This window comes from Ptychodera flava, chromosome 4 (genome assembly GCF_041260155.1).
Source record: "Ptychodera flava strain L36383 chromosome 4, AS_Pfla_20210202, whole genome shotgun sequence".
NCBI classification, from domain to species: Eukaryota; Metazoa; Hemichordata; class Enteropneusta; family Ptychoderidae; genus Ptychodera; species Ptychodera flava.
Window position 1 is genome coordinate 49,160,337 of NC_091931.1, and position 24,935 is coordinate 49,185,271.

At 37.0% G+C, this 24,935-nt stretch overlaps 2 protein-coding genes across 2 annotated transcripts; one reads left to right on the forward strand and one right to left on the reverse strand.

Annotated features, from left to right (window-relative positions):
• The first annotated feature begins 2,638 nt into the window (after window positions 1–2,638).
• LOC139132054 (inverted formin-2-like) lies at window positions 2,639–24,935 on the forward strand. Its single transcript, XM_070698442.1, has 15 exons — window positions 2,639–3,095; window positions 9,241–9,356; window positions 16,986–17,179; window positions 17,564–17,702; window positions 18,013–18,511; window positions 18,675–18,823; window positions 19,242–19,415; window positions 19,747–19,832; window positions 20,024–20,124; window positions 20,485–20,555; window positions 20,994–21,166; window positions 21,722–21,842; window positions 22,367–22,531; window positions 22,985–23,098; window positions 23,439–24,935. Exons 1-15 carry the CDS (start codon window positions 2,678–2,680, stop codon window positions 23,502–23,504), a joined length of 2,586 nt encoding a protein of 861 aa, XP_070554543.1. The 5' UTR covers window positions 2,639–2,677; the 3' UTR covers window positions 23,505–24,935.
• Window positions 14,818–16,433, reverse strand: LOC139132058 (uncharacterized). Its single transcript, XM_070698447.1, has 2 exons — window positions 15,156–16,433; window positions 14,818–14,977 (listed from the first exon to the last, which is right to left on the reverse strand). The coding sequence occupies exons 1-2, from the start codon at window positions 16,336–16,338 to the stop codon at window positions 14,961–14,963; spliced, it is 1,200 nt and encodes a 399-aa protein (XP_070554548.1). The 5' UTR covers window positions 16,339–16,433; the 3' UTR covers window positions 14,818–14,960.

The following is a 24,935-nucleotide window of genomic DNA, read 5'->3' on the forward strand; positions in this document are numbered from 1 at the left end:
TTTTTGTGGGATTTTTGTTTGTTTTTCTGGTTTTTCTTTTGTTTTCTTTTGATTTGTTTTTTTTCACAGCAGTCCGTTTTCCCGATCAGAACTCAATGAGAAAAGCATCAAAGTTGGCGACAACAAACACCTTCTTCGCATGGTAGAAAGTGATAAACCAGACCGGAATCGATTCCCGTTGAGGTAAAATAGGTCAGTATGTATCTGAATGAATTGGCTAGACCCACTTGAAGACCAACATTCCGCACCAAGGGCATTCAACCTGCTCACCCCAAGAATTTTCTGTCAAATGAATTCCTGATTCGCATATATATTATCAACTTTCCTAATTAAAAGCTTAAAAGTGGAGGGATTTGACCAAAATTGATGAACTTTGCCAATTGTAGAGTGATGGAACAGAAATGAAAGACATTTAACATATTTGTGTAAGATAATATGTTGTTTGCATATATAATGAACTTTCCTAATTTTTCATATCTTAACTGGAAGGACTTCGCGAAAGTTGATGAATGTCCTACGGATACTAATGATACTATGATATGATAGTAGTTTAAGACATTTTGCATTTTCACATTTGCTAATGGGTAATTTTACGCAAATTGCACCTTTAATATATAACACTCATACAAATACCATCTCGTGTAGATCTGTTATCATCTTTCGAAACTCGAGCTTCTACTCTTACAAATCGGCACAATCAAACTAACACTAACTTGCTTCAATACCTGCAGAAAGAGCAGGCCTGAGTGTACATATTTCTCTTCTATTCACTCCCTGTTCAGTTATTTGTCGATTTCTGTTCCGATCGCAGGAATCCCGTACAATTACGCCAAAATTGATAGATTTTTCTAGCATTTCTTTGTTCACTTGAACGTTCGATTTCAGCTAATTTCTCTTAGCTCACTGGTTGGGCAAAATGTGACAGCTCGTGTTCTTTTATGAGTTACTAATCTTTCTGCGAGTGTTATTCTATGGAGACAGTATAAAACTTGGAAATGTCATAGTGGGAACTATACCGCTTAACGTCAGTGTAATATTCACCCTCCAAAATATCAGAGAAGTAAATCACGCCCCTCTTTCTTGCGAGCTTCGATCCAAATGAAATGAGAACAATCCACGTTTACAGATCACTAAAGCTACTGGTGTGAATGTTTTAATGCACCTATCCAAACATAGGCATTACTTCTAATACAGATGTTTTCCACTCAAGCGTCCACTGATTCATGCATTTAAATTAGCAATGGTTATCGCTTACCATCTTTTCATTACTTGGATTAGTTAGTAAGATCAATTCGATATTAAATTGATTACATTTGTGGTACACGTAAATACATGAACTTTACTCTGGCATCTGTATCCTCATGTTGTATAACTATATGTTGACACTTGGTATGAAATTTTAATTATGTTTGCTTCTTTCCGTACCAAAATCTACATGGAATTACATATACAATTGCCTTTTAATTAATTGTGAGCTTTGGACCGATTTACCATGGCCACAGTTTGCTTTTTGGCAATTTCATATGATAATCTCGCTCTAGTATTAATGCCTATTTATTATCGCCTTCGGGCATCTCCACCTGCCAGGATCTCTTCTCCGGCCTGGTTAATGCTCACCGAAATCAGACCTTGGCCGAACGAGTCGTTTGATCGTGTTTTTAAATCGCCTTCACGCGTAGGCGGTTGAAAGTGACGTGTAAATAGGCAATCACGTAATTGTATACAACAGTTCTTTAGTTCAAATCAAATGGCGACGCCCTAAAACGTTTCCCTGACCCCAAAGATGTCCCCGTGTTTTCAATTAAACTTGATTTCTTTGCAGTCTGATGAAATATTTATTCATACCTTTGTATGAAGATGTAGAACTATGTAATGCCCTCTGTACTGATCTGTTCTTCGAGTCACTTTGTACAAATGCATTCACTTTAATCATGTTTTTAATTACTGATGCATTTGATATTGTGAAACCAGACTTGTGAGCGTCTTTTCTCTTAAAAGTTTCACTGGCAATCGAAAGAAAGCAGTCAGCTCAATTTTAAATGACAATGATCGTTATGTTATCAGTAGAACTGAAAGTGGCAAACATTTGTGCTATAAATGTTTTTCCGTTACCAGTCCAAACTAAAGAGCCTTTGTTGCACCCATAGGGGAGAACTTACATGTCCGTCCCAGGGATGGGGCGGGAGTAGGGGTGTATTTGTCTCAGTGCAGCTTTTCTGTTGCTGTTGCTTATTTTATTTCAATTTGTCGGACAATGATATTGCCAAGCTCAGTACTACCAACGTCTGTCTACAAATACCAAGAGCTAGAACCGATCTACTGAATTATTTACTATTAAGCAGGGCAGTTTCTTAATGCAACTCGCTCCCTATGTCCGTGGTCAGCGCACCATCGCTACTGTCTTTTAAAAGTAATTTGCTCAACCATTAAAATAGTTTGTCAACAAAATTTTGCATAAAAGAAATTACCGATGACTTTAGTTGTAATGATGGGCAAACATTTCTCACCACCTTTGTTCGTGTAACCTAGCCAGACGCCTATAAAATAGTTTGAATACAGTTGAGTTTTGCTTCTGCTTCCTGTTCATGCAACTTCCATGTAGCTTGCCTGACAATAAAAATTTTTATTTTTTGTTGTCAGTACGGAACGTCGGCGACGACTAGACGCACAGGCAGCCATGACTGACGGAGAGGGCTATGACATCGTAGATCAATTGACTAAATTTGAACAAGAGACGCTAGAGTTCGGGGAAAGAGATGGCGACATCGCATATGCTCACATCGAAAACGATGACCCAACGAGCTATATCAAAGAAATATGTGAGATTACATCTCTACAAGACTTTGACAAGCTGAAAACCCGACTGACCAAGTGCACTGCAGAATGGATGGACCAGTTCCTACAACTAGATGGACTAGGGTTGCTGTTGGAAGCGCTCGAAAAAGTTGGTGACAGAAAAAATTTAATAACTGAGGACGCCTTCCTCCAACTCGAATGTGTTCAATGTATCAAGACTGTGCTCAATTCGAAAAATGGTATAGATTTTATCATAGAAAACAGAGAAACCAAGCAACATACCAGAGCATTGGCATTCGGTAAGTTAATCGTCTAGAAATAGTAGAGAGAGTTGTCGGGATTTGGAGATACATGTAAGTAGTTGTCAGTGTTTACTATTTCACTGCATATTTATTAGTTTTCTCGCCCGAGTATGCGCCATTATTCAGACCCGCTAAAATTATGTTTGTACTGAAAGTGAAACGTTCCCAAGCTCTTGACCTAAAGTTTGTAATAAATAATTCTAGTTTAAATGAGAAGGATATTCTACTTCTCTCTAAATACACTGAAGAATGGAGGTTGAAGCGAGGCTCGTTTCTGTCTCCGTGACTGACGTTGGACAACTTCTGTCAAAGTCTTCTTTCACTCTACTGTGTACATTAGACAGTTAATAACGTTAACAAAATTTGAATAAACTTAAAGCGGCTGTCACACGATAGAACCTTTATCCACCATTGGCCATGGTTATGTTAAATTGTTCCACTTTTGTTAGGCATGAAACCAGCCATGAATAGAATATTTGAAACGTATCGTACACAAATGGAATTGTAAAAGTTTAATGCAGCGCGAGCGACACTGTATGTAATGTAGGAATTTGTAGCGATAGTACCGCAGATGCTCACTTAGCAACAGGCACACTATATTGTGTGGTAGTAAATGCAGTGGCCGGGTACAGAACGATGTATATGTAATGTTCTCTTAATGGCCTGTTTCCCATACTCGACACGGCATTGAATAACGTACAGTACGCGTATCGCATAACCAGTCGCATTTTTCCGCAAACGCATCGCATCAGCATCGCATTATTATTTTCCTACATCGCACAGTACTAGAGATTTCCCATAATGCATCATGATTTGTACCAACGTAGATTCCCCGTGTGAAGTCTACCATGTCTCCCATGTGTAGACAAATTCCTGGACTAGTTGTAAAAATTCTGAAAACGTACTTTTAAGGACACCTTTCTTCTCAATTCCCATTTTAAAGGATTACAAAAATTGTGCTTGATTGAGAGAGGAGATAGCATTTTTATAATTTTTAACTGATTGTGTCCTCAGCCATACAGAATAAAGTGGCTGAAAGTAGGGAGACTAGATGCACCTTTTTTATGGAACAAAAGGATATTGATTTTTTCCAAATAGAAAAGACAAAAGAAATTTACATGCTAACTTTTTTCAGAGAATGACCCCTTCAGTTGGTCATATCTTGCTTCCCAAAACTGTGACATTTGTAGTACCTGCAGAGTGTGACTTTTATCGTTATCTAACGGTTTCTTTGAAATTTATACTGCAATATTTCAAAGTACTTTTAATAAATATAATTTATCAATTATTTTGAGACTGAACATTATTGCATTTATGCAGAACTGAAAAAGTTATAAGAAAACTAACGTCGTTGGTACAAATCGAACAGGATTGTGGGTAATTTATTGTACTGTGCATCGCATACGCATCACATCTGCATCACATAAACAGGGATAAAAGTAGATCGCATCATTGTCACAGCGCAAGGATGCATCGCATCGCATCATTATTAGCTCACATGTTCACACACGTGAGCTAATGTCATAGCGATGTCAGTCTGTCTGTCCGTCTCTGTGTGTGTGTGTGTCTGTATGTCTGTATGTCTGTCTGCTTACACGATAACTCAAAAAACGCCTGAACAGATTCAAGTCAGATTTGGTAGACAGGTACCATATGCAACTTGCAAGAAGTGATTGGATTTTGGTTAGTGTGGCTTGCATATTAATGAAGTTATGACATATCATTTTTTAATATATTTGTTTCCATATGGAGACAGAAATGACAGTGTCGACATATATTAAGAAATACTGCACATATATTTCATGAAACTTTTCACAGATGACAATCTCGGAAAATTATGATGATACTGTGAGTGTCATGTCAATTATCTGCTCATTTGCATATTTAATGAACTTTTGTAATTAGTGACATAACTCTGAAATTCCTGCACCAAATTTGATGATACATGCAACAAATATTGATCTGGTATACATCTAATTGTACTGAGAAGCATTGGGTGGTGTCAAGTTGATAAATAGCTCATTTGCATTTTTATGAAGTTTCGTAATTAGTCATATAACTACGACTGGTTATGCGATACGCGTACTGTACGTTATTCAATGCCATGTCGAGTATGGGAAACAGGCCATTAAGAGAACATTACATATACATCGTTCTGTACCCGACCACAGCATTTACTACCACACAATATAGTGTGCCTGTTGCTTAGTGAGCATCTGCGGTACTATCGCTACAAATTCCTACATTACATACAGTGTTGCACGCGCTGCATTAAACTATAAATGCATCAAATTTGATGAAATCTGCTGCATATACTGACACGACAGAAATCTGACTGTGTTGTAAAGCATTTAGTAGTGTGAAGTTGATTAAGGGCTTATTACATATTCAATGAACTCTGTAATTAAGTATATAACTTTAAAATTGCGGCACCAAATTTGGTGAAACCTGCTACAGATATTGTTCTGATAAATATCTAATTGTGCTATGAAACATTGAGCAATGTCAAGTAAATTAAGGGTTCATTTGCATATTTAATAAAATCTATAATGTATGATATTACTTCAAATTTACAGCATTAAATTTGATAATATGACATCAAATCGATTCCAGCAATCATTATCATTCAAGGCAAATAAATTACCAGGTCCAATAAACAGTAAAAACAAACACACAAAGAAACATAAGATCACTGACAAAATCGGTAGTACAATCTTGAACCACTATATAAGTGGTGGTACCAGGTGTCCGGAATGGGTAAGCGTACCCTGCTAGCATGCTACACCCGTCAAGATTGAACTAGTGAGACAAAGTTATTGTACGGTAATTCAGCTATCTGCTAAATTACTGTTCTGAGTCAAAGTAGGGAATACTGTCTTTCATCATCTGAGTGACAGATTTGCCATATTTAGATATAAGATCTCCATATCTACCATAGAACTTCTTAAAAGATCTAACAACCTACTTTGTGAAAATCCTTGTCTCACCAGCTTTAAGACTAATAAGCTGTGTCTCTCTTGAAAATCTCCATATGAATCACAAGCTCTACAGTATCTCAGTAGTTGTAAATGTACACACCATAAGCTGGACTCGACGGAATATTACTGGTCAAGTAGGGAAAGTTAATGATTTCAAAATTAAAATCATCCCTTTTATCATACAACTTGGTGTGTATTGCATTGTGTCTAATTTCAATAAATAGATCAAGATACGATGCTGAGTTCATGCTCTCCGTTGTTTCTTTAATTTCTAATTCATCTGGATATATGTGATGGAGGTAATTAGAAATTCCAGGATTGTTCAAACTGATGAGATCATCAATATATCTATAGGTATTATTAAAGGACTTTGCAACTCTTTTAGATCCTGAACTATGAGAGTCTGCATGAACTCAGCTTCATATGAATACAAAAATAAATCAGCAAGAAGTGGTGCACAGTTTGTACCCATAGGAATGCCTATAGTTTGCCTGAATGTCATACCGGCAAATGAGACATATATGTTGTCAATTAGGAAGTGTAGCATCTTAATTACTTCCGTATCAGTGTATTTGCATTTGGCATCACTGTTGTTACTAAAATAGCCTGAATTGTGTTTGATGACAATGTAATCATACCTACGACTGCCATTCTTGTACATGTTACAGATGTTGATCTGATTGATATCAAATTGCACTGAGAAGCATTGGGCAGTGTCAAGTTAATAAATTAATCACACAACTCTGAAATAAATGCGCCAAATTGGATGAAATCTGCTGCATATATTGATCCGACGGGTATCTAACTGTGGTTGAAGTATTTAGTAGTATGAAGGGTTCATTTACAAATTCAATTAACTTTGTAATTAGCTATATAGCTCTGAAATTACGGCACCAAATTTATTGTTGATCTGATAGATATTTAATTGTCCCATGAAGTATTAAGCACTGTCTAGTTAATAACAGCTCATTTGCATCTTAAATAAAGCTTTTTAATTAGCGATTTAACTGTAAGAGTGCTATACAAAAGTGATGAAACCTGGTACATATAATGATATAACAGATATCTGATTGTTCTGTGAAGCGTACTACTATTAATGAACCTGTTGTAAAACACGTGAGCACATTCAGTTCACATCTGGTTTTCTTGCATAGCATACGTATGGCATACGTATATGCGTGTCGCATACGCATCGCATCATTTTCCTACATCGCATACGCATCATACCAACAAATAAAAACGTAGATCGCATCATTGTCGCAGCCAAAGGATGCATTGCATCGCACCGATCGATCAACTCAGGTCGCATCGCATCCCCGGGATGTCAGCTCGACAAAGGTACATCACATTGACAGGACAATTTATTCAGTCGGTCACATTTTACTGGTTCAAAAGCAAGGTTATTTTCGTACAAAACTTTTAATATGGTAAATAAGGAGTAACGCTTCATGCTCAAGAATTATGCTGAATAAAGTATTATTTCTGTAATGACAGTAAGTATGACATTCAACTATCTTTTTTACGTTCATGTCTGATGATGTCATCCTTTTCTTAGTTTATTTTCTTTGACAAAATGAGCTTCTAAACCTCGTTTTTCCTAAAGTTTTCTATTCGTAACATGTTTAATTTCAGAAAAATTATCTGACGTGATAAGTGTTTGAATTTGTGATGGAACTATTACCTACTCAGGGTGATCTAAATTGTCAATTAGACACCATCTCCAGTCATTTTGTCACCCTTTTTTCAAGGGAATGCGACACTACACTAAAATCGGGTGCATTTGTGCTGATTTCTTAAAGAAAATCGGCGCAACCAATCTTTCATTACATTGGTGATCACTTATTGACTTGTCAGCAGTTATGGTATATGTACAAGGCATCTTCATTCGTTTCTCACTGATACGATTATAACTACCATATCACATCAAAACAGTCACAGTCCGGTATTCAAAAGTTTCATTCCAGCACAGTTTGGTGACTTCCCCTTTCACAACTTGGGTTTTAAGACTATGTAAACTAAATTTAAAAACTGTCGGGCTACTGAAAGTTTTATGGAACACTTATTCAATAACGTTGTTTCGAACACAAATTCACATTTAGAGGTCAAAACTGAAAAAGCCCGGTTTCAGAACCCCTCGTCAAAGCACATGTACGATCATTCGATAATTCAATCGGTTGAACATCACTAACATCAAGTAAAGATAAAATGTTGGGCTTCGAAACCTTTTCATTCCGGTACAATATAGTTCTTTCATATGTTATGTAGGTCATTTTCCTCCACTCATGACCTGAGTTTAATTAGTCTAGAACATCCTTAAGGTCATTTTTCCTCCATTACCTTGAATTCAATTAGTCGTGTTTCCTACAAATGAAGATATTTTAGAACGGTAATTAGCATATCAATAGAAGTTCTAGATTGTTCGTATACGCTCTAGATAGAATCATTGAGTATAAATAGGGAACAGCACAGTTTTCAGTCAGAAATTTGGGATCGTGACACTAACCATTCGGCGATGCGATATGTAGACGATGCGATACGGATGCGAACTGATGCGATTGGTTATGCGATACTGTATTTGAGGTGCTCATGGTATTTTACTTACACATAATCATTCCCACCAATTAATTGGATTGTCCCACTTGATCAACAAACCATATTCGGTACATACACTTCAAGAACACTGAGCCCAGTCTTCTGTTTGGCAACATCCAAAAACAGGTTCATTTTTTCTGAGAGGCCTATCAAGCTCTATGAAGCAACTTCAGCCCTTGAATTACGCATGGATTTGTAACATTGTTGAGTACGGGCCAAGTCTAGCTTGAAATAGTCCGTCATTAAAGGAACGCTGCTCGCCTGATTAATCGTGTTTGATGTAAAACCATCTACAGTAGAGTCCCCACTCTATACTGTCAATGGAAAAATGTATCGTGTTTGATGTAAAACCATCTACACTAGAGTCCCCACTCTATACTGTCTATGGCAAAATGTATGAACAAGACTACCGCAAAAGGTGCATGATAAATACTAATAACGTAATTTGATGTATTCCTGTCACATTCTATCAAGAGAGCAGAAATGTTAAAGCTAGCGCTTACATTAAAGGATTTGATACAAACTTCACAACATTATCATATTGCTAATACCTAGTTCATCTTTATTTTCAGCGTTGGATTCTCTTCATGTGCTTACAAAGAAAATGGTATTTGAAATCTTATCAGCCCTGTCGGTGTACTCTATGGATGGTTGTGGCATAGCTATAGATGCATTGGAATTCTACAAGGTAATCAGACTGATATTTGCTGAGTACTTGCAATGCAGTCATGCAAAGCATGAAAAATAAATCAGAGTTTTATAAGCATTGCAACTTATTTTAGCGAGGGAACAAGTTTGATTCCTGACCTTTCCAGTGAAAATGCTAGCAGTATATAGGTTAACAAGGATACAAAGGTACATGTATATGCAAAGATACAACCATTTTCAGTAATAGAGCGCGAAGCCACTGCAGTGAACTGCAATAGAACTGCTTACACTAATTAGTTTCAGCTGTAGCCGTGGCCACTTTGGTGTTGAACAAGGCTACGTGATACAGATAAAAAGTCTACTTGTACAAAGGCAAAACTAGCTCTGTCTGAGGCTCGGGTTGTAAATGAGAGTTTACGATTGGCATCCTGTGTTCAAGATTAAGATACAATGTAACATTACCATGCACTGGTCCATGTACAAATCTTGTTTATTTCAACTTCCCCAGACAAACTGTCTGCATGGGACATACAATGTTGTCGAGATGAAAGTTTCATGTGACATTATCTATGGGATTTCCTTTGCACTTCGACCACAATGGCCTAGTACATGTGGGTTATGGAAAAACATTCATGTATTAGGCCGCGTTCAATAAATGGTGAGGGGGCGCTGGTGGAAATCGGGGGATTCAAAAATTGTGGGGGTAGTCGAGGGTGGACTTGAAAGTTTGTCTCCACCTATAGGGGGACCTGAAAAGATTTCAGCTCCCAACATTTTGATGGCATCCAATGGTTATAATGTTAGTAATAATTGAACAAAATCTAGAACCGTTTTGTCGCATTTTATGACTTTAATCTCGAAAAAATCTAAAAATGTACGAATGCCATTAAATTTTCGTAAAAACAACAAGTTGGCAGGAGCTGCAACTGTTGACAATTTTTCTATATTTCTATGCAATGTGTTAAATACAGTTTCTTGGTGTCTCTTCACAGCATGCTGAAAAACACAATATTCAGTTTGTGAACAAAGCCCGTTTGTCTAAATATTGGAGATAATTGAATTATAGTTCAGACTGAAAGTTATTTGCATGGTATACGTAGGCTGCGATAGCAAGCTGAATACTGGACAGCTCAATATGCTGTAGGGAGTAGAACAAGACGCAGTTGTAGAAACTGAACAAAATATTGCTAAAATACAAAGTTAATACAGTTGTAATGTCACAGTTACTGCCCTGCTACTGCCTACTGTCACTGTCACTGTCACTGCATACCGGCAGTGACAGTGATAGCTCTGACTTTGATATAGTTTAAGAAGACTTTGGGTCATAGGACACTCAATTGAAAGTGAAACATACATATACCTGTACACAAGATCAGACTATAGGGCAACACATTGAAGACAAGGAGACTTAACAGTTACCCATGGATTTTTGAATTCTGGCATATGAGAATACTCAAATATTAGAGAAAAAGATGGAGTCACCATGCTTGATCTTATACAAATGTACGATGAAAAGTCGGTTTTTCTAAAATTACTTAAAATCAACATATAAAATCATTCATTTCAAGTTCATGCAGTGAATGAAATTTTCACATCTCATCGTACACAAAAGTAAAACTTTGAACAGTAACGTCTCTAAATTCAATGAAAAAATATGTAACTCTATGGAATCATTTATTTTTTAGGAAATTTGCTATTATCACTCCCAAAATTTCTGAGAATAAAACATTTATTTGATGGAATATTTTAACCTTCCCGTATTGTCAATTTTGTCTCTGTCTGTCTGTCTGTCTGTCTGTCGGTAGGTAGGTCGGTAGGTAGGTAGATAGGTAGTTAAGTAGGTAGGCATACATGCATTTCCGTTCATGTCATAAACGTGAAAACCACAACACCTACCACCTTTGATGTAAAAGCGCATCCAGGGGTGGAAATGTGAATTTATTCAAATGATCTTGTTAGTTTCAAAAACATGCAATTAACGTAAAAAAGGCATAATCCTGCAAATTGCTAAAACTCTGTAACCACAGGCTAGATTGGGTTGAAATTCGGTATGCAGGTTTCTTTAGACAGCCTTAGTTATATTGAACCTGAGGTAAATTTGCATATCAATATTTGCGGGGAAATTTTTTCCCGTTCAGGTCAAAAAGTCTTCTCCGAAACTGCTTGTTGGGTTGCTTTTAAATATTTTTATGAATGCTTCTTGGGGTGATCTCAGTTAGGATTCTTCAAATTGTCATGTTTGTATTTTTGAGGAAATTTCCCTTTTTGGTCAAAAGTAAATTTTTTCTGAAACCTCTTGTGCAATTGCTTTCAAATTTACTAGGAAGGTCCATAAAGATGATCCATGTCGGGTTTTTTAAACATGACAAGACCTGCAATATGGGTTGCTGTTTTTGGTCAAAAATGCCAATTATATCATACCGTTTTATTAATGGTGCAAATACAGCGATCTGATTGGTCGAGATGTGAAAAAACCGCGGTAAATTCGCGATATTGTATGGTTGGTGCACGGGCGAGCTCTCTACTAGAGCAAAAATCCTTATTTGACGTTCCATGCCAGAGTTTCAGTATACTGTTATGATATGATAGCAATAAAGCACACCCAGGAACGGTATACCACTCGGTTTTGACCAGTTCACTTCGTATATGCACTCGCGCTATCTCTTGTGCATATCTGTTGTGAACTGGTCAAAATCTTGTGGTTTATTTGTCGCTTGGTGTGCTTTATTGCTTAAATATCTCTTTCACAATTCTTTGTCCAAATGCAAAAATCTGAGAAGAGGCTACACATTTCACCTTTGTATTTGTGTTTGGTGTGTAGATGCATGCTGAACTATAGATGAGAATTTGTTCAAATGAAGTTAATATCTAAATAAACTTAAATAAACTTTATTTCGAGAACCAGCTCATATGACACACTAAAAAGACTAAAAAAAGAGGGACTAAAACAAACGAACAGAGCGACAATTTAAAAGCAATCTCTGTACAATATTTTCCAAAAAGCACTATTAAGACGTACATACATAGACAACGCAGCAGCAATTAATGGATTTTCACTTTTTTCCAATCTTAAATAAAACCTGGAACGCAAGGTGCGTTGCTTGCTTTCAAAGGTCATGATATTATTATATACAAAAGTATCCGTTATACTCAATTTTCGGTCAACCCGTAACAGAATTCTGAAAACGTTGTTGTATGCAACTCGGACATCATTTATGCACTTTTTCGTGAAAAGACGCCATAAATGCGAACAATACATAGTACAATATGCTTGAAACAAAGTTATTTTGACTGAATAGGAACAGTTCGAAAATTGACGAACAAGAGAATTGGCATTGATATAAAACGACCTCATCTGACGCTTCATGTCGTCAATATCGTTACCCATACAATTCAAAATTACTCAAGGTATGAATGCTTATCAACAAAAGACAAAATGGTATCATTAAGGTAAACGCTGGGGATATGGACAATTTTAAGCCGATCTGGAATAACGGCAAGGCACTTCGATTTTTTCGGATTAAAAATAATATCGTGAATAACAGCATAACTAGAACACGTTTCAAAAGGCTATTGAGACCTTTAACAGTTGGACAAATCAAAACAATATCGTCAGCATATAACAGATGGTTAATGCACATACCACCAACGTGGCAACCAACTTTTGTATTGGTGAGCAAATTACTCAGCTTATCAATATATACAGAAAAGAGACGGGGAGATAGAATACCACCCTGTCTAACACCATTGCGAACAGGGAAACGTTCTGATAAAACAGACCCCCATTTAACACGAAATTCTTGATGTCTGTACCAATAAGTTAAAATTCTAACTATGAAAACAGGTAACCCTCTATCAATTAATTTTCGAAATAGTGTCCAGTGGTTCACTCTATCGAACGCCTTAGTGGCGTCTAAAAAGCAAAGAAACACAGGGCTATTGTGCCGATTGTAAAAATCAACAATTTCTTTCAAGAGGAAAACACACATGTCAGTTGAGTGATTTTCTTTGAACCCAATTGGTGATCAGAGGTATCAAGCAACCTGTCACATTTGTTAAGAATCAAAATTTCATACACCTTGGAAATAACTGTAGCAATGGCAATTGGACGATAATTACTAGGGTCAGTCACATCACCATTTTTGTTTTTAACAAGAGGGATCAAAGTGGTATCAAGCATACGGGAAGGTAAATACCCATGAACATGTGAGGCAGTGAACAAGATAGAAAGGAGAACATTAAGACGACGATGTGCATATTTCAGATGCTCCGCCACTAAACCATCGGGTCCAGAAGCTTTGCCACTTGCTAGCCTAGAAATACACTCACTGATGGCAGTTGGAGAAGTAATCATTTCATCATCAAAAGTAGTTATAGAAAAAGTATCTTTTACATAGGATTCATTACTACAGTTTGAAACAGACGATAGTAACTCTGCAAAATGATCACGCCACATATTCGCTATATCAGTATGCCCGTTGCAACCTCCAATAGAAGAAGACAAAGGTGCAGACTTATTTTTGCTACTGGCATTTTTCCAAAATTGCTTGACATTTTTGTTTGAAAGATTGTCAGCCAGAGCATCCGCTCTCATCCTGGACTCGTTATCTCTGCACATTTTAAACATAAATTTGAACTTAGCACGAGTCTTTCTCATAAGATCGAAAATTGGACCGTGCCGAGGGCTGCCACTTTCTCTCCACAAAAGGAAGGCGTCGCGGGCAATGGAATGATATTCTTTAACATGCTGATTCCAACCAGGGATAGATTTCTCTCTGCATTTAGAATAAGACTTACTGGAGATGGAGTGTGATGAAGCCAAAGATAAAGCATGCTCAATATCATCATAAAGTTTAGCAATAGACGAAATATGAACAGGGTCTTTACAATGCGGGTTATGACAGGTAAAAGCATCCCTGTTTATATCAATATTGCTCAGATACTTGTTTGAACAATTAAGTAACAATGCAAAGACTCATTATCGATTTTCGACAATCAATGGGCCTGGAAAAGTTTTGCTCACTGGATGAAAAATCATATTTTGAAGAAAATTCATATTACAAGACACATTCAGTGGAAAATGGTCGGACTCGAGATACTCATGAAGAATCTTGATCTCATGAATACTACTGTGCGCTCTATGAGTGGAAATACAATGATCAAGCCAAGATGTTGTATGATGAGCCTCGCTATAATAAGTAAAATTACTCTGTTTCCACCTAAAAGTTTAACATCTGAACAAATTAAATCATTTGCATCACAGAAAGTTTTCATCTCATTACCAAATTCAGAGTTGATATCGGCATTCCAATCGCCTATGACAAACACACTGTTAGATGGAGAGTCATCGATACAAGTATAAATTTTGGCTAAATATTCAACAAAGAGATGAAGATTATCACTACTAGAGGTCGGCATGTAAACATTTAAAATTGTAAGAATACCACCAGAATGTGAAATCTCGAGGCCAATCAAGCGACTGTCATTAAACCGTTTAACTTTAACGGAATCAAGGGATTTCCTCCACAACACTGCGACACCTCCGTATGGACGACCTCGGTGGAGACCGGCTTCCTCATCCATGGCAGTTTCTCCAACAGCATAAAAATCACTGTTTATCTGTGACAATAAGCTGAGTTCAGATTTATTCAGCCAATGTTCCTGAAGAAGACAAACATCACTATTTTTACAAATGTCATTGACAGTGTGCATTGATGATTTAATATCACGACAATTGTATGAGGTAATTGAAAGTTTATCCATGATGATTAATAATATTTACGGATGAGAATGCCCATAGGCCATGATGCAGGATCAAGAATACGACTAACTGACTCACGTGTGGTTTCAACAAGAAAGGAGGCGTACGTATCGTATTTTGTCTTTAGTTTTTCACATTTGACATTCATTTGTAGCGAGCTTTTCACAAACCGTTGTACGTCTTGAGCAGTAGTCGACGGCGCCAGTCTTGTGACAAAGACTTTGAAGGTTTGGTTGGTGTTAACAACTTTAATGGCGCAATTTTCACCAGCATTTGCAGTGCCAATCGATGGTACAGGGTGCCTCTTACGACGACGGGTCACAGTTGTAAAACCGGCCGCATTGGAACCTGTGTGGTCAGAACTGGACACCGACTGCATACGTTTATCGGACCCCCGGACAGGAGCACTGCCAGCCACGTTATCGGGGATAATTGACCCCACAATATCAGCATAACTGCTGGAAGAAACATTGTCTTGCACTCTCACTGCAGAATTCCGATCGACCGTGTCACCTGGAGCAGCTACTGGCTTCCGAGTAATATTGACACCTGTTGATTCCGCGCATACCTCAATGACACTAGGGCTGTGTGACACAACTTCAGTGTTCTCATCACTATTTATTTGCGATTTCATACAAATTTTCAAATTGTTGACTTCTTGGCGTAGGTTCTGCAAATCTTCAACAAGTCCATGATCGGATTGTGAAGGAGTGTGTGACTCTTTCAACTGAGTTATTTCCCATCGAAGAGATTTCAATTCTTTGAGTATCACAGAAATGTCAACATGGGTGATATCAACTGCAGGCAATCTACACAGATCCTTAGCAACAAAACAAGGCAATTCTGCAGATTCGCACTCATGGACCATTCTGATAATATCCAGCACGTTGTTGGTTCTCTTGTTTTGTCCCTGTCTCTTAATAAATCGTGATTGGTCGGTCGCACAAAGGTCGAACAAAATCTTCTTGGCAAATTCAACTTCTTCGTCGTTGAACTGTTCACAACAAAGTTTAACCAGTACATCAGTCGTCAGAACATCGATCTTATTGACAATGAAGCAGAGGAGCTCATTTATCACTGGACCACTTGTAGACATCGCCTGGCAGTGCCCATCTTTAGCCGCGTTTTTACTAATAGTGCTACTACGATCGCTACATCCAAATCTTTTTTTGTTGCATCCAGGACACAACATGAGGTCTCCCTGACAGCATGATACACTTTGGGAAATCTCTTTACAATCTTCACAACGCAGAGATTGCATGGTGATGAGTTACACCTCGTAATGTTACGCAATACGAACGATGTCCGTGCCGTCACACACTGGGCTGATTTAGGGGACTGCACTTCAAGGCAGAAAAATCGTTCAATCTTGAGTTAGATATCGAAATAAACACCCAACTCACCACCATTAGAGTCCTTGGTGATTCATAAACCAGTCAGTTTAAAAACAGGCGAAAACACTGAAGGAAACATTTGCATTTTTTAGTATCATCATACTAAAAAATGCAAATGAAAAGAAACGATGTGAAATTACAAAACCTCAATAACTATTGGTCAGATTACTTTGAACATTGGTATGCAAGTACCTCCATATGGTATCGGTCACTTTTGATTGATATCTGGAATTGTCTTTTTTTCATGATTACACAAATCCCTTTTTTGATTTGTTGATATTTGGTTTGCACTGTTCTTAAAATCTGTCAAGGCTACTGTTAGTGGTTTGTGAAATAAATGAATGTTTCATCTTTGTTGCCTGTCACAGAAGACCCTCTCGTTTTGTGTCAACTGCAGTTGTCTTTGATAAGCTTACAGAGAACTGTATGGCTAGTTTAAAGAGATGACACAGTCAATTAGTGACAGCATCTGTTAACGATAATTTGCTTCTAATTCAATGCGCTCCATACACAGAAAAGGAAAAATCAGAGATACCGTTTCAGCATTGTCATCAATGAACTCAAGTCCTCCGAAAATCTGATGTACACGACAACACTGATAGGATTCATAAACAGTTTGTTGGATGCCAACGATGATGCCAAGGAAAGACGTTGGTTGCGGAATGAATTCATTGGACTCGGATTATTGGATATCATGGGACCTCTACGGTAAGTCGTTGCAAACTGTGTTTATTCAATATCACTGTAGCCAAAAAACTTTATGATATAAATCATAAATTTGGTGGTACCTTGGGTCGGAAACTTTGCACGTGACTTCACTCTTTCGGTAACTGTAGGTTACAATCGGTAAGTACACTTTTTAAATTTTATATAGTTGCGCAGCATATACATCGTGTAATATTTTTGCGCCCGAGGGATTTAACTCATAGTGCTGTCGTGCTATTAAAGCTATTTGGGATGGAAATGATTGTTTGGAAACGACAGAACTCATGAAATGAATCCTCTCGATAAACGTAGGTTTTAGAAGGATTGCAAAAAACAGCAATTTTGGGATCGTGCCTCTGTGAACTTGCATTTTTTCACAAATTCTAGACACACGAAGAACGATGAACTTTGTATACAACTGAAGGTTTTCGATGAACGCAAAGCCATGGATGATGATGATGATGATGGTTATAAAGGAATTGACATGAACTGTCCTATTGACGTCTTTCATGCTGTCTTCAAAAAGGTAAACGATCTAACCTAATGGTATTTGTACTATATAATTCAGCTTTGTCAATACAAGTGAATTTTGTGATGTCATCGCCCAGATTATTACTATAACTTATCCGATTATCCAGTATTATGGTCCAAGATGTTTTCTACATCTAAAAATTCACTGGCATTGCTAAAACCATAAAATAATAGATGTGCCCACTCCCGGTCAATACTGGACTCAAGCAAACTTTGCACTCAATAAGGTACTTGACTTTCTATTAATTTATTGTGAAAAGTTTCTTTGAAGTAGTTATTATGTTCCTTTCTTTTTTTCATATTAGGTGAGTGACTCTCCACAAGGGATGTCGCTGTTGTCGATTCTACAGCATTTCCTGCAACTTGAACCTGAAAGCCCCGTATCGGATACAATCTGGCAGACGACTGAAAAATTCCTTCGCCGTGCGACTGTTCTTGGAAACGCAGAGCAGATCGACGAACTTGTAAAAGTTGAAGAGGGAGAAAGCAAAGGAATCAACTTGAATAACAGCAAGTCGGCTTCTATGACAAGCTCAAAGCTCCTGGATTCAACTACGACAGGTTCACCACAATATTCATCATTACACCCAGGAAATCCAACGAAATCAAAACTAACTCCGCCGTCGCCGCCACCGCCGCCTCCCTCATCACCTCAACCACCACAACCACCGCCACCACCACCACCACCACCACCCGGCTGTGATACAGCGCCCTCACCAACATCCACTAGTGAGAGACGTCTGCCTCGGTTCAAACTGAAAACCCTGCACTGGGCTATGATATCGTCTGACAAATTTCAAAAAGGTGAGGTAAAGCAGCAAAATTCTAACAGTATTATCTAAGCGTGCTAATGTTTTAATTTGAATTGATACATATACACAAACAATGTCCTGTTGGAATGTTTTACGATATTCAGCGTATAGTTGACATGTTCAATGCCTCGTTTTTTCGTTTTTTTTATATACAGACGGCAACATGTGGCAAAAACTGTCCAAAGCAAGTCCTTCGTCGAACATACTTCCACAGTATGACGAATTGGAAGATCTATTCAGTCTACCTGGGGACAGAATGGACGGTGGGAAGTCTAAACCAAACCCAGAAAAGGTTGAAAAGCCAGTAAGAAATTTACTATTACAGCTATTTATTAGAAAGGAACAATTATTCTGATTAATAATCTCAGCGCGTGCAATAAGCGATAAATTACACAGGATCTTTCGATCATAAGAAAACTGAAAGCATTTTTTGACTGCCCAAGCTCGCGGAACACGGATATGCTATCGTCACTACAGAGATCACATTCTGACACTTTTTGTTCTTTTCAAGTTCACTGTCACCTCTATCTGCAAGATGTAAAGCGGAGTGTTTGAACATATGCCTTTTACAGCAAAAGGTAGACGATACATTCTCTGCAGATACTTACTATTTACTAATTGAAATGCCTGGTTTTTTTACAACAATGGGCACTTTCTTTGTCAATGTTGATAATTTTCACTTTACTACAAAGTACTAACCACAAAGAGTGTTTCTTTGACAGATGAGCTTGCAATTGGGTGACAAATGGTTACTTAATGTGAACATTTGTTTAAAAGGGTTCAATATGTCAAGTCAAGCGATCGTCAATAAAATACAGGAGGGCAAAAATGAGGAAATTGAGGTTGAAAAACTGATGGCCCTACAGAAATTACTGCCGAAGATTTTCAAATCGGAGGTATGGTATTGATGTTTCTACTTTAATAATTTCATTACAAGTAAATAGATTTAAGTTCTTGGGTGGAGGTAAATGGAATCAAATGAGAAGGCCATTCTAAATGAACACGATGTTAGCAAGGAGCTTTGGGCGGATACCAGAAATTAAGGTCGTATTACAAGTGTTAGATATGTTCCGTCTTCAATACCTTTCAACCATGAGCTATTCCATTTCTCCTTCTGCTACTTCCCTTGGAAACACATGTTCAAATTAGATCATGTAGAAACAGGGAAGAAGCTGAAGAAATGTAACATTATAGGTTTTACGTTTATTTTATGTTTGGCCATTCCAGAAGGAGAAACTTACTTCTTTTAGCGGAGATAGACAGATGTTAGGCACAGCTGAAAGGTTTCTGCTGAAAATCCTAGATCTCAAAAAGTAAGTCTATATATTTCCTCATCTTTACATCATAATACCAGTTTCGTCAACAATCGTAGTCTTTGTTCTTCAATTTTGGTAAACTTCACAAATAACTGAAGAAAACGATGGTGACAGTTAACTGCAGATGAATCGATTTTGAATACTTACATATGAAACATGATAACTATTTGGCAACATTCCATTTTCAGTTATGAACTGAGGTTAGACTGCATGTTGATAAAGGCAGAGTTTGATGGCAAGTTGAGTTTACTTGAATCCAATCTGCAGTCTTTGATCAAAGGGGGTCACAGTGAGTATAACGGTCTATTTTTCCTTGTGAGGTGAACTTTTATCCAGCCATTTTAAATGACTGGTAATATATAATAAATAAAATATAATAAATGACTGATTAATACTCAGTGACCAAGTTTACTCATATATATATTCTTTTTGTTTGCAAGGAAATGGTTTAAGTTGTATAAAATCATAGGTATATCATTTTTTCATCCTGATCAATGCTTGATACTCAAGAGAGTAAATGTGCATCACTTAGGACAAGATATTATTAGCAAACTGTCGAAATATTTCTCCCCTCTCGTATTGTTTCTTACGTTGATTCCATACACAGTATAACCCTAGAAAAACGGGAATTGCAAACTTGTTCCTCCAGGTGTATTAGAGAGCATCAGCCTCCAGAATTTTTTTCACCTCATCCTTGCCATTGGTAATTTCATGAATACAGTAAGTAACGTTTTCTTCCCGTTAATAAAACAAACAATAAGAAACTATGCATTTAGTGAATAAAGCCGTTTGTTAAGACACAACATTCTTAGATTGTTTTACTTTTGCAATATGTTATCCGAACAGACAAGCTGTGCCAGTCATAAACATTTTAAGTATGGGAATATCCAGGGAAACGACACTCCGCAAACCAACAAAACGCACAGACTTTCACATTAGAAAATACGGTAAGACGTTCCCGTGAAATCAGTGATTAACTTCTGAAGTCTCATGGAGGAAATACAGTGAACAAATCAGACTGATCTTGACGATGTTGGAGATTTTAACATGTCAACAAGTCGAAGACCGTCAATAATTACGTGTAAACAATGAAGGAATGGTTTTGCACAAGTTTTCTTATAGTCTAATTGAATAAAATTTTCTGTAACATTTCATCAGGGTAGCTATGCTGGAAATGCCAGTGGTTTCGCGGTGTCTTTTCTGAACAACCTGAAGGATATCAAAGCCAAGCATCCTAGACTTACTCTATTGCATCATTTAGTCCGTACCTTTGGTCAGGATAACTGTGAGGCACTGATAAAAGAATTGGAACCAGTCTCCGAAGCGAACAGGTGAGTCTTGGTGGGGTTTTAAAAGGTTACTTTCAAGTTCAAGGATAATTCGGTGAATGGTATCCCAGGGATACTGTCATAGGAAAATATATTCATTTGCTGTTCAATGAGGAAAGTGGTTTGACTGCCATGCCATTTGAAGACAAAATCTAATATTTGACATTAAAAGAAAGAGATGTCATACAGATACAGTCTAAACTAGAGACTGTGTGACATCAAGGCAGACCATCATTTTGCCTCCTGACATCGGGCGAAAGGTCACGTACCCTTGGCCACTTAATTCCTTTTCGGAACTATAACAAATATGATCATAATATCAGAGTCATCATACATCAGTTTCGGTCGAATGATGGCTATGTGGCACACTGCGTCATCGACAAGTAACCATTGACTCCTATGGGACGCGTGACGTTTGATACATGAGGCATGTAATAATCAAAATTATTGTTGCCTGTGTAAGAATAAAAACGAATGCAAAATACTATCAAATTAATAACAACTTCCTCGGGTTGATGGTTTGCAATTTCACAAGGTACACTTTCGCTTCTCTTGAAGATATTGTCCGACGGAGCTGAGAAGTACAGTATATGTCCTATCTGAAAGACTTGACAATATTCAGGAGAGGGTTTTAAAGTCGGATAAAGATATCAAAGAGCAAATGAGCAATTTCCTCAAAGTAAGTCCAAGGTGTTTATTAGTAAAAGGGGCTCTTGTCGTAAACAAAATGAGTCACGTATCACAGGCAGTAGTAGATGGCAGCTTTAAAACTTTATCGAGATTTCACATTCAAACTATAATCATTTCGTGTAAATGCACTCATTGAAGGATGTACGTATAAGACTTATTGACCATTAATGTAATGTCATTAAAGCTTAAAGACTGACATGGGTTGCTTTCTGTTTTATTTGTAGTATGCCACATGACTGAGCTTTTCTAAAGGCGGAAACTTAAATATGAAGCGAAAACTCTTAAATTTACATACTAATTCTGTCACAGATGAAACATTTTTAATGCAACAAAAAGCCGTTTCATTTCATGGGTGAAATTAAAAGCATATCTGAGAATCTTGTAAGACATTTTGACCTCAACAAATAACAAAGCAATGCAGCTCCAGGCCTTTAGACCTAAAGCATGACTTTTTTTCGAAGTGACACATTAATGTTTTAAAAAGTTATGAATGTATCCTTCCTCTTTGCCTAGAACGCTTCCCATAAACGTGACAAGTCAAAGGAAATCTTGCAAGAAGTCGACCAGCTAACAATCAGACTGGCTGAATACCTCTGTGAAGACGAGGAAACTTTCACATTGAAGACGTTGTTTTCAACCATCGATAACCTTAGAAGAAGTGTCAAACATTGTCAAGAGGTAAGAGTGATAGTAAGGAATACATAAAAGTGGAGAGATAATATTGATATCGTAAATCATCTTCTAATACTGGTGGGACATTCTTAAGTTCGAAAAAATTATATTCATGTTAGAGCAAGCTACCTCAACTTCTATGCAAGTATCATTTGGGAAGTTCATTTCTTATTTCAGCTTCTGAGTCGGGTACTGAGCACTGATATATGATGATAAAACAACTATTTTCCCTTATCATCTTTTCATATCAGTTGAGGTTTTGTCTTAATAAGGCCATGTTGGTGTTTCAAGTATTTTGATCGCTTGAGAAACGATGGAAACACAATTTCTCAAAAGGCTCATATCTTAAAGCTTTAACGCCTTAAATTAAAATAACCTGCTTAAATGGTCATGTTTGATGATCACAAATGGAATCTTTTTAAAGTGACTCCAACAATGTAAATATTTTTACCTCAAAAGGACAACGAGAAATGGGCAAAGCGAAACTTGGCAGAAAATATTTCTGGGGACGAGGTTGATGCACCAATCAAAGAAAAATGCACCATCGACATGTTGTTGGATTACATAGCTAAGGTAACGTAAATTCGACTTTTTTTGGAAACTATTGAAAAATGTTATGCCATAATGAATATATTTGAAATCTCGTTAGACATATTTAAGTTGGACTTTCTTTGCATATACTCCACAAACCTGGTTTACATCTTTCAACATACCATGGGGAAATAAACCATAAGCTAAAATCATCAGAAGTAAAATGTTCCTCGTAAAATTTCATTCAAACCAAAACCATTACCGTAACACACAAAGTTGATCATGGGTTTTATTGCGTTCACTCTAAGCATTTTTAGTTCATTGGTTCAAGAGACATTATTATCTGTTCTTACATTTTGCCATGTTTCCTTGGAATATGCAGGGATTCCAAACCAGCAAGAAAAGACATCTGCAGGCTGATGGAGCTCTTCCCCCTAGTCATCTGTAGAGAGACATATGAGAACGTGTTAGAACGCTTCAAACCAATAAAAAGTGGAGAGTAATTTCATCAGCAGTGAAACGAAAACTATGAAATAGCGTGGCAATTTGGGTCAGCAACAAAAATGTAATTTTAAGAGATAACAAGGATGTCAATAAAATGAATCTATATTAATAAATAGTGACGGAAAAATTGTTATAAAGATTTTGATACCTTTCTGTAACCGAGAAATGCTGTTGTTCAAGGTTTACTTTGTTGGATCATTGTACCGATAATAGTAATCAGAAGAGTCTTTTTTTCAACCAAATATTTTAGTGGTAGCAAAACACTCTGACTGCGTAATTTCTACGAGGTCGGCCAATAGACAACTGTACAAATGCAGTAACGTCACAACTTGACTATTAGTGGAAATATTCTGCTTTGTCACTCTGATGTTAAAAGTTTTAGTCTCAGTTGTAATCGATCATAACGCAAGTTTGAAGAGCAAGTAGCTATAACTTTTATGATCCTCGGTTTCGTCATGAATATCAGCAACGGTTTATTGTTTTATTCACCTAAATATGAAGAGATACACAGTATTGAGCTTTCAACTCCGCCTGTACACGGGCTACATTGTCATTTTTGACAAGTGAATTCTGGACCGGACAAGAATTCAAACCTAAACAATAACAGTGAATTTTAGACGGTGTTGCATATGTTTTGGAGAAGAACAAGAACTTACAATTGCCATACAAATCAAAATTAGTGAAAGAGTCGCCAAACGTTACAGCAAATGGACTTTTAAATCACAAGGTACAGTGTTGTTGTAGAAATTGCGGTCACTGCAGATGTATAGCAAACAGTTATCAAAAAAGAAAAAGTTCTTATGTCCTATTATTGAACTAAATAGCTATTAGCTATTAGCTATTTGAGTCATTTTATGTTCTTCATATGAAATTGTATGACTGTAGAAATATACTGTATTCATGAACTTTTTGAGTTGAAATATCACATAGTAAGCTTTTGCTTATAGCTCTATCCTTATAGAATCTATGTTCGTCATTCAAACCACTGTTATATTCAGATTGGTCTATCAAGAGCACAGGAGCCGTTGCATAATGTTCGACTGGATTATTGTGAATATTATTAGTTCTCATAACTTGATGTCAAATTAGCCTTAGTCATTATTTCATGAGACCTCTTTCGCCATGTAAAAGACAACGAAATAAGTAACCGAGCTGACATAAAATTTCCCCTTCAAACATTGTCATCATTATGGTAACAGTATACCCTCGCGAGAATATTTCATACTCAGTATGTTTATTTACCTGTTCTCTTAATTTTGAATGTATCCCTCTGTATTTTGTTTGAAATGTTTAGGTAGAAGCAAATGAAAAAAAAAGACATTTGTAGTTTGCAGGCATCTAGGAAATAAAGCAACTTGCAATCATTTTATACAGT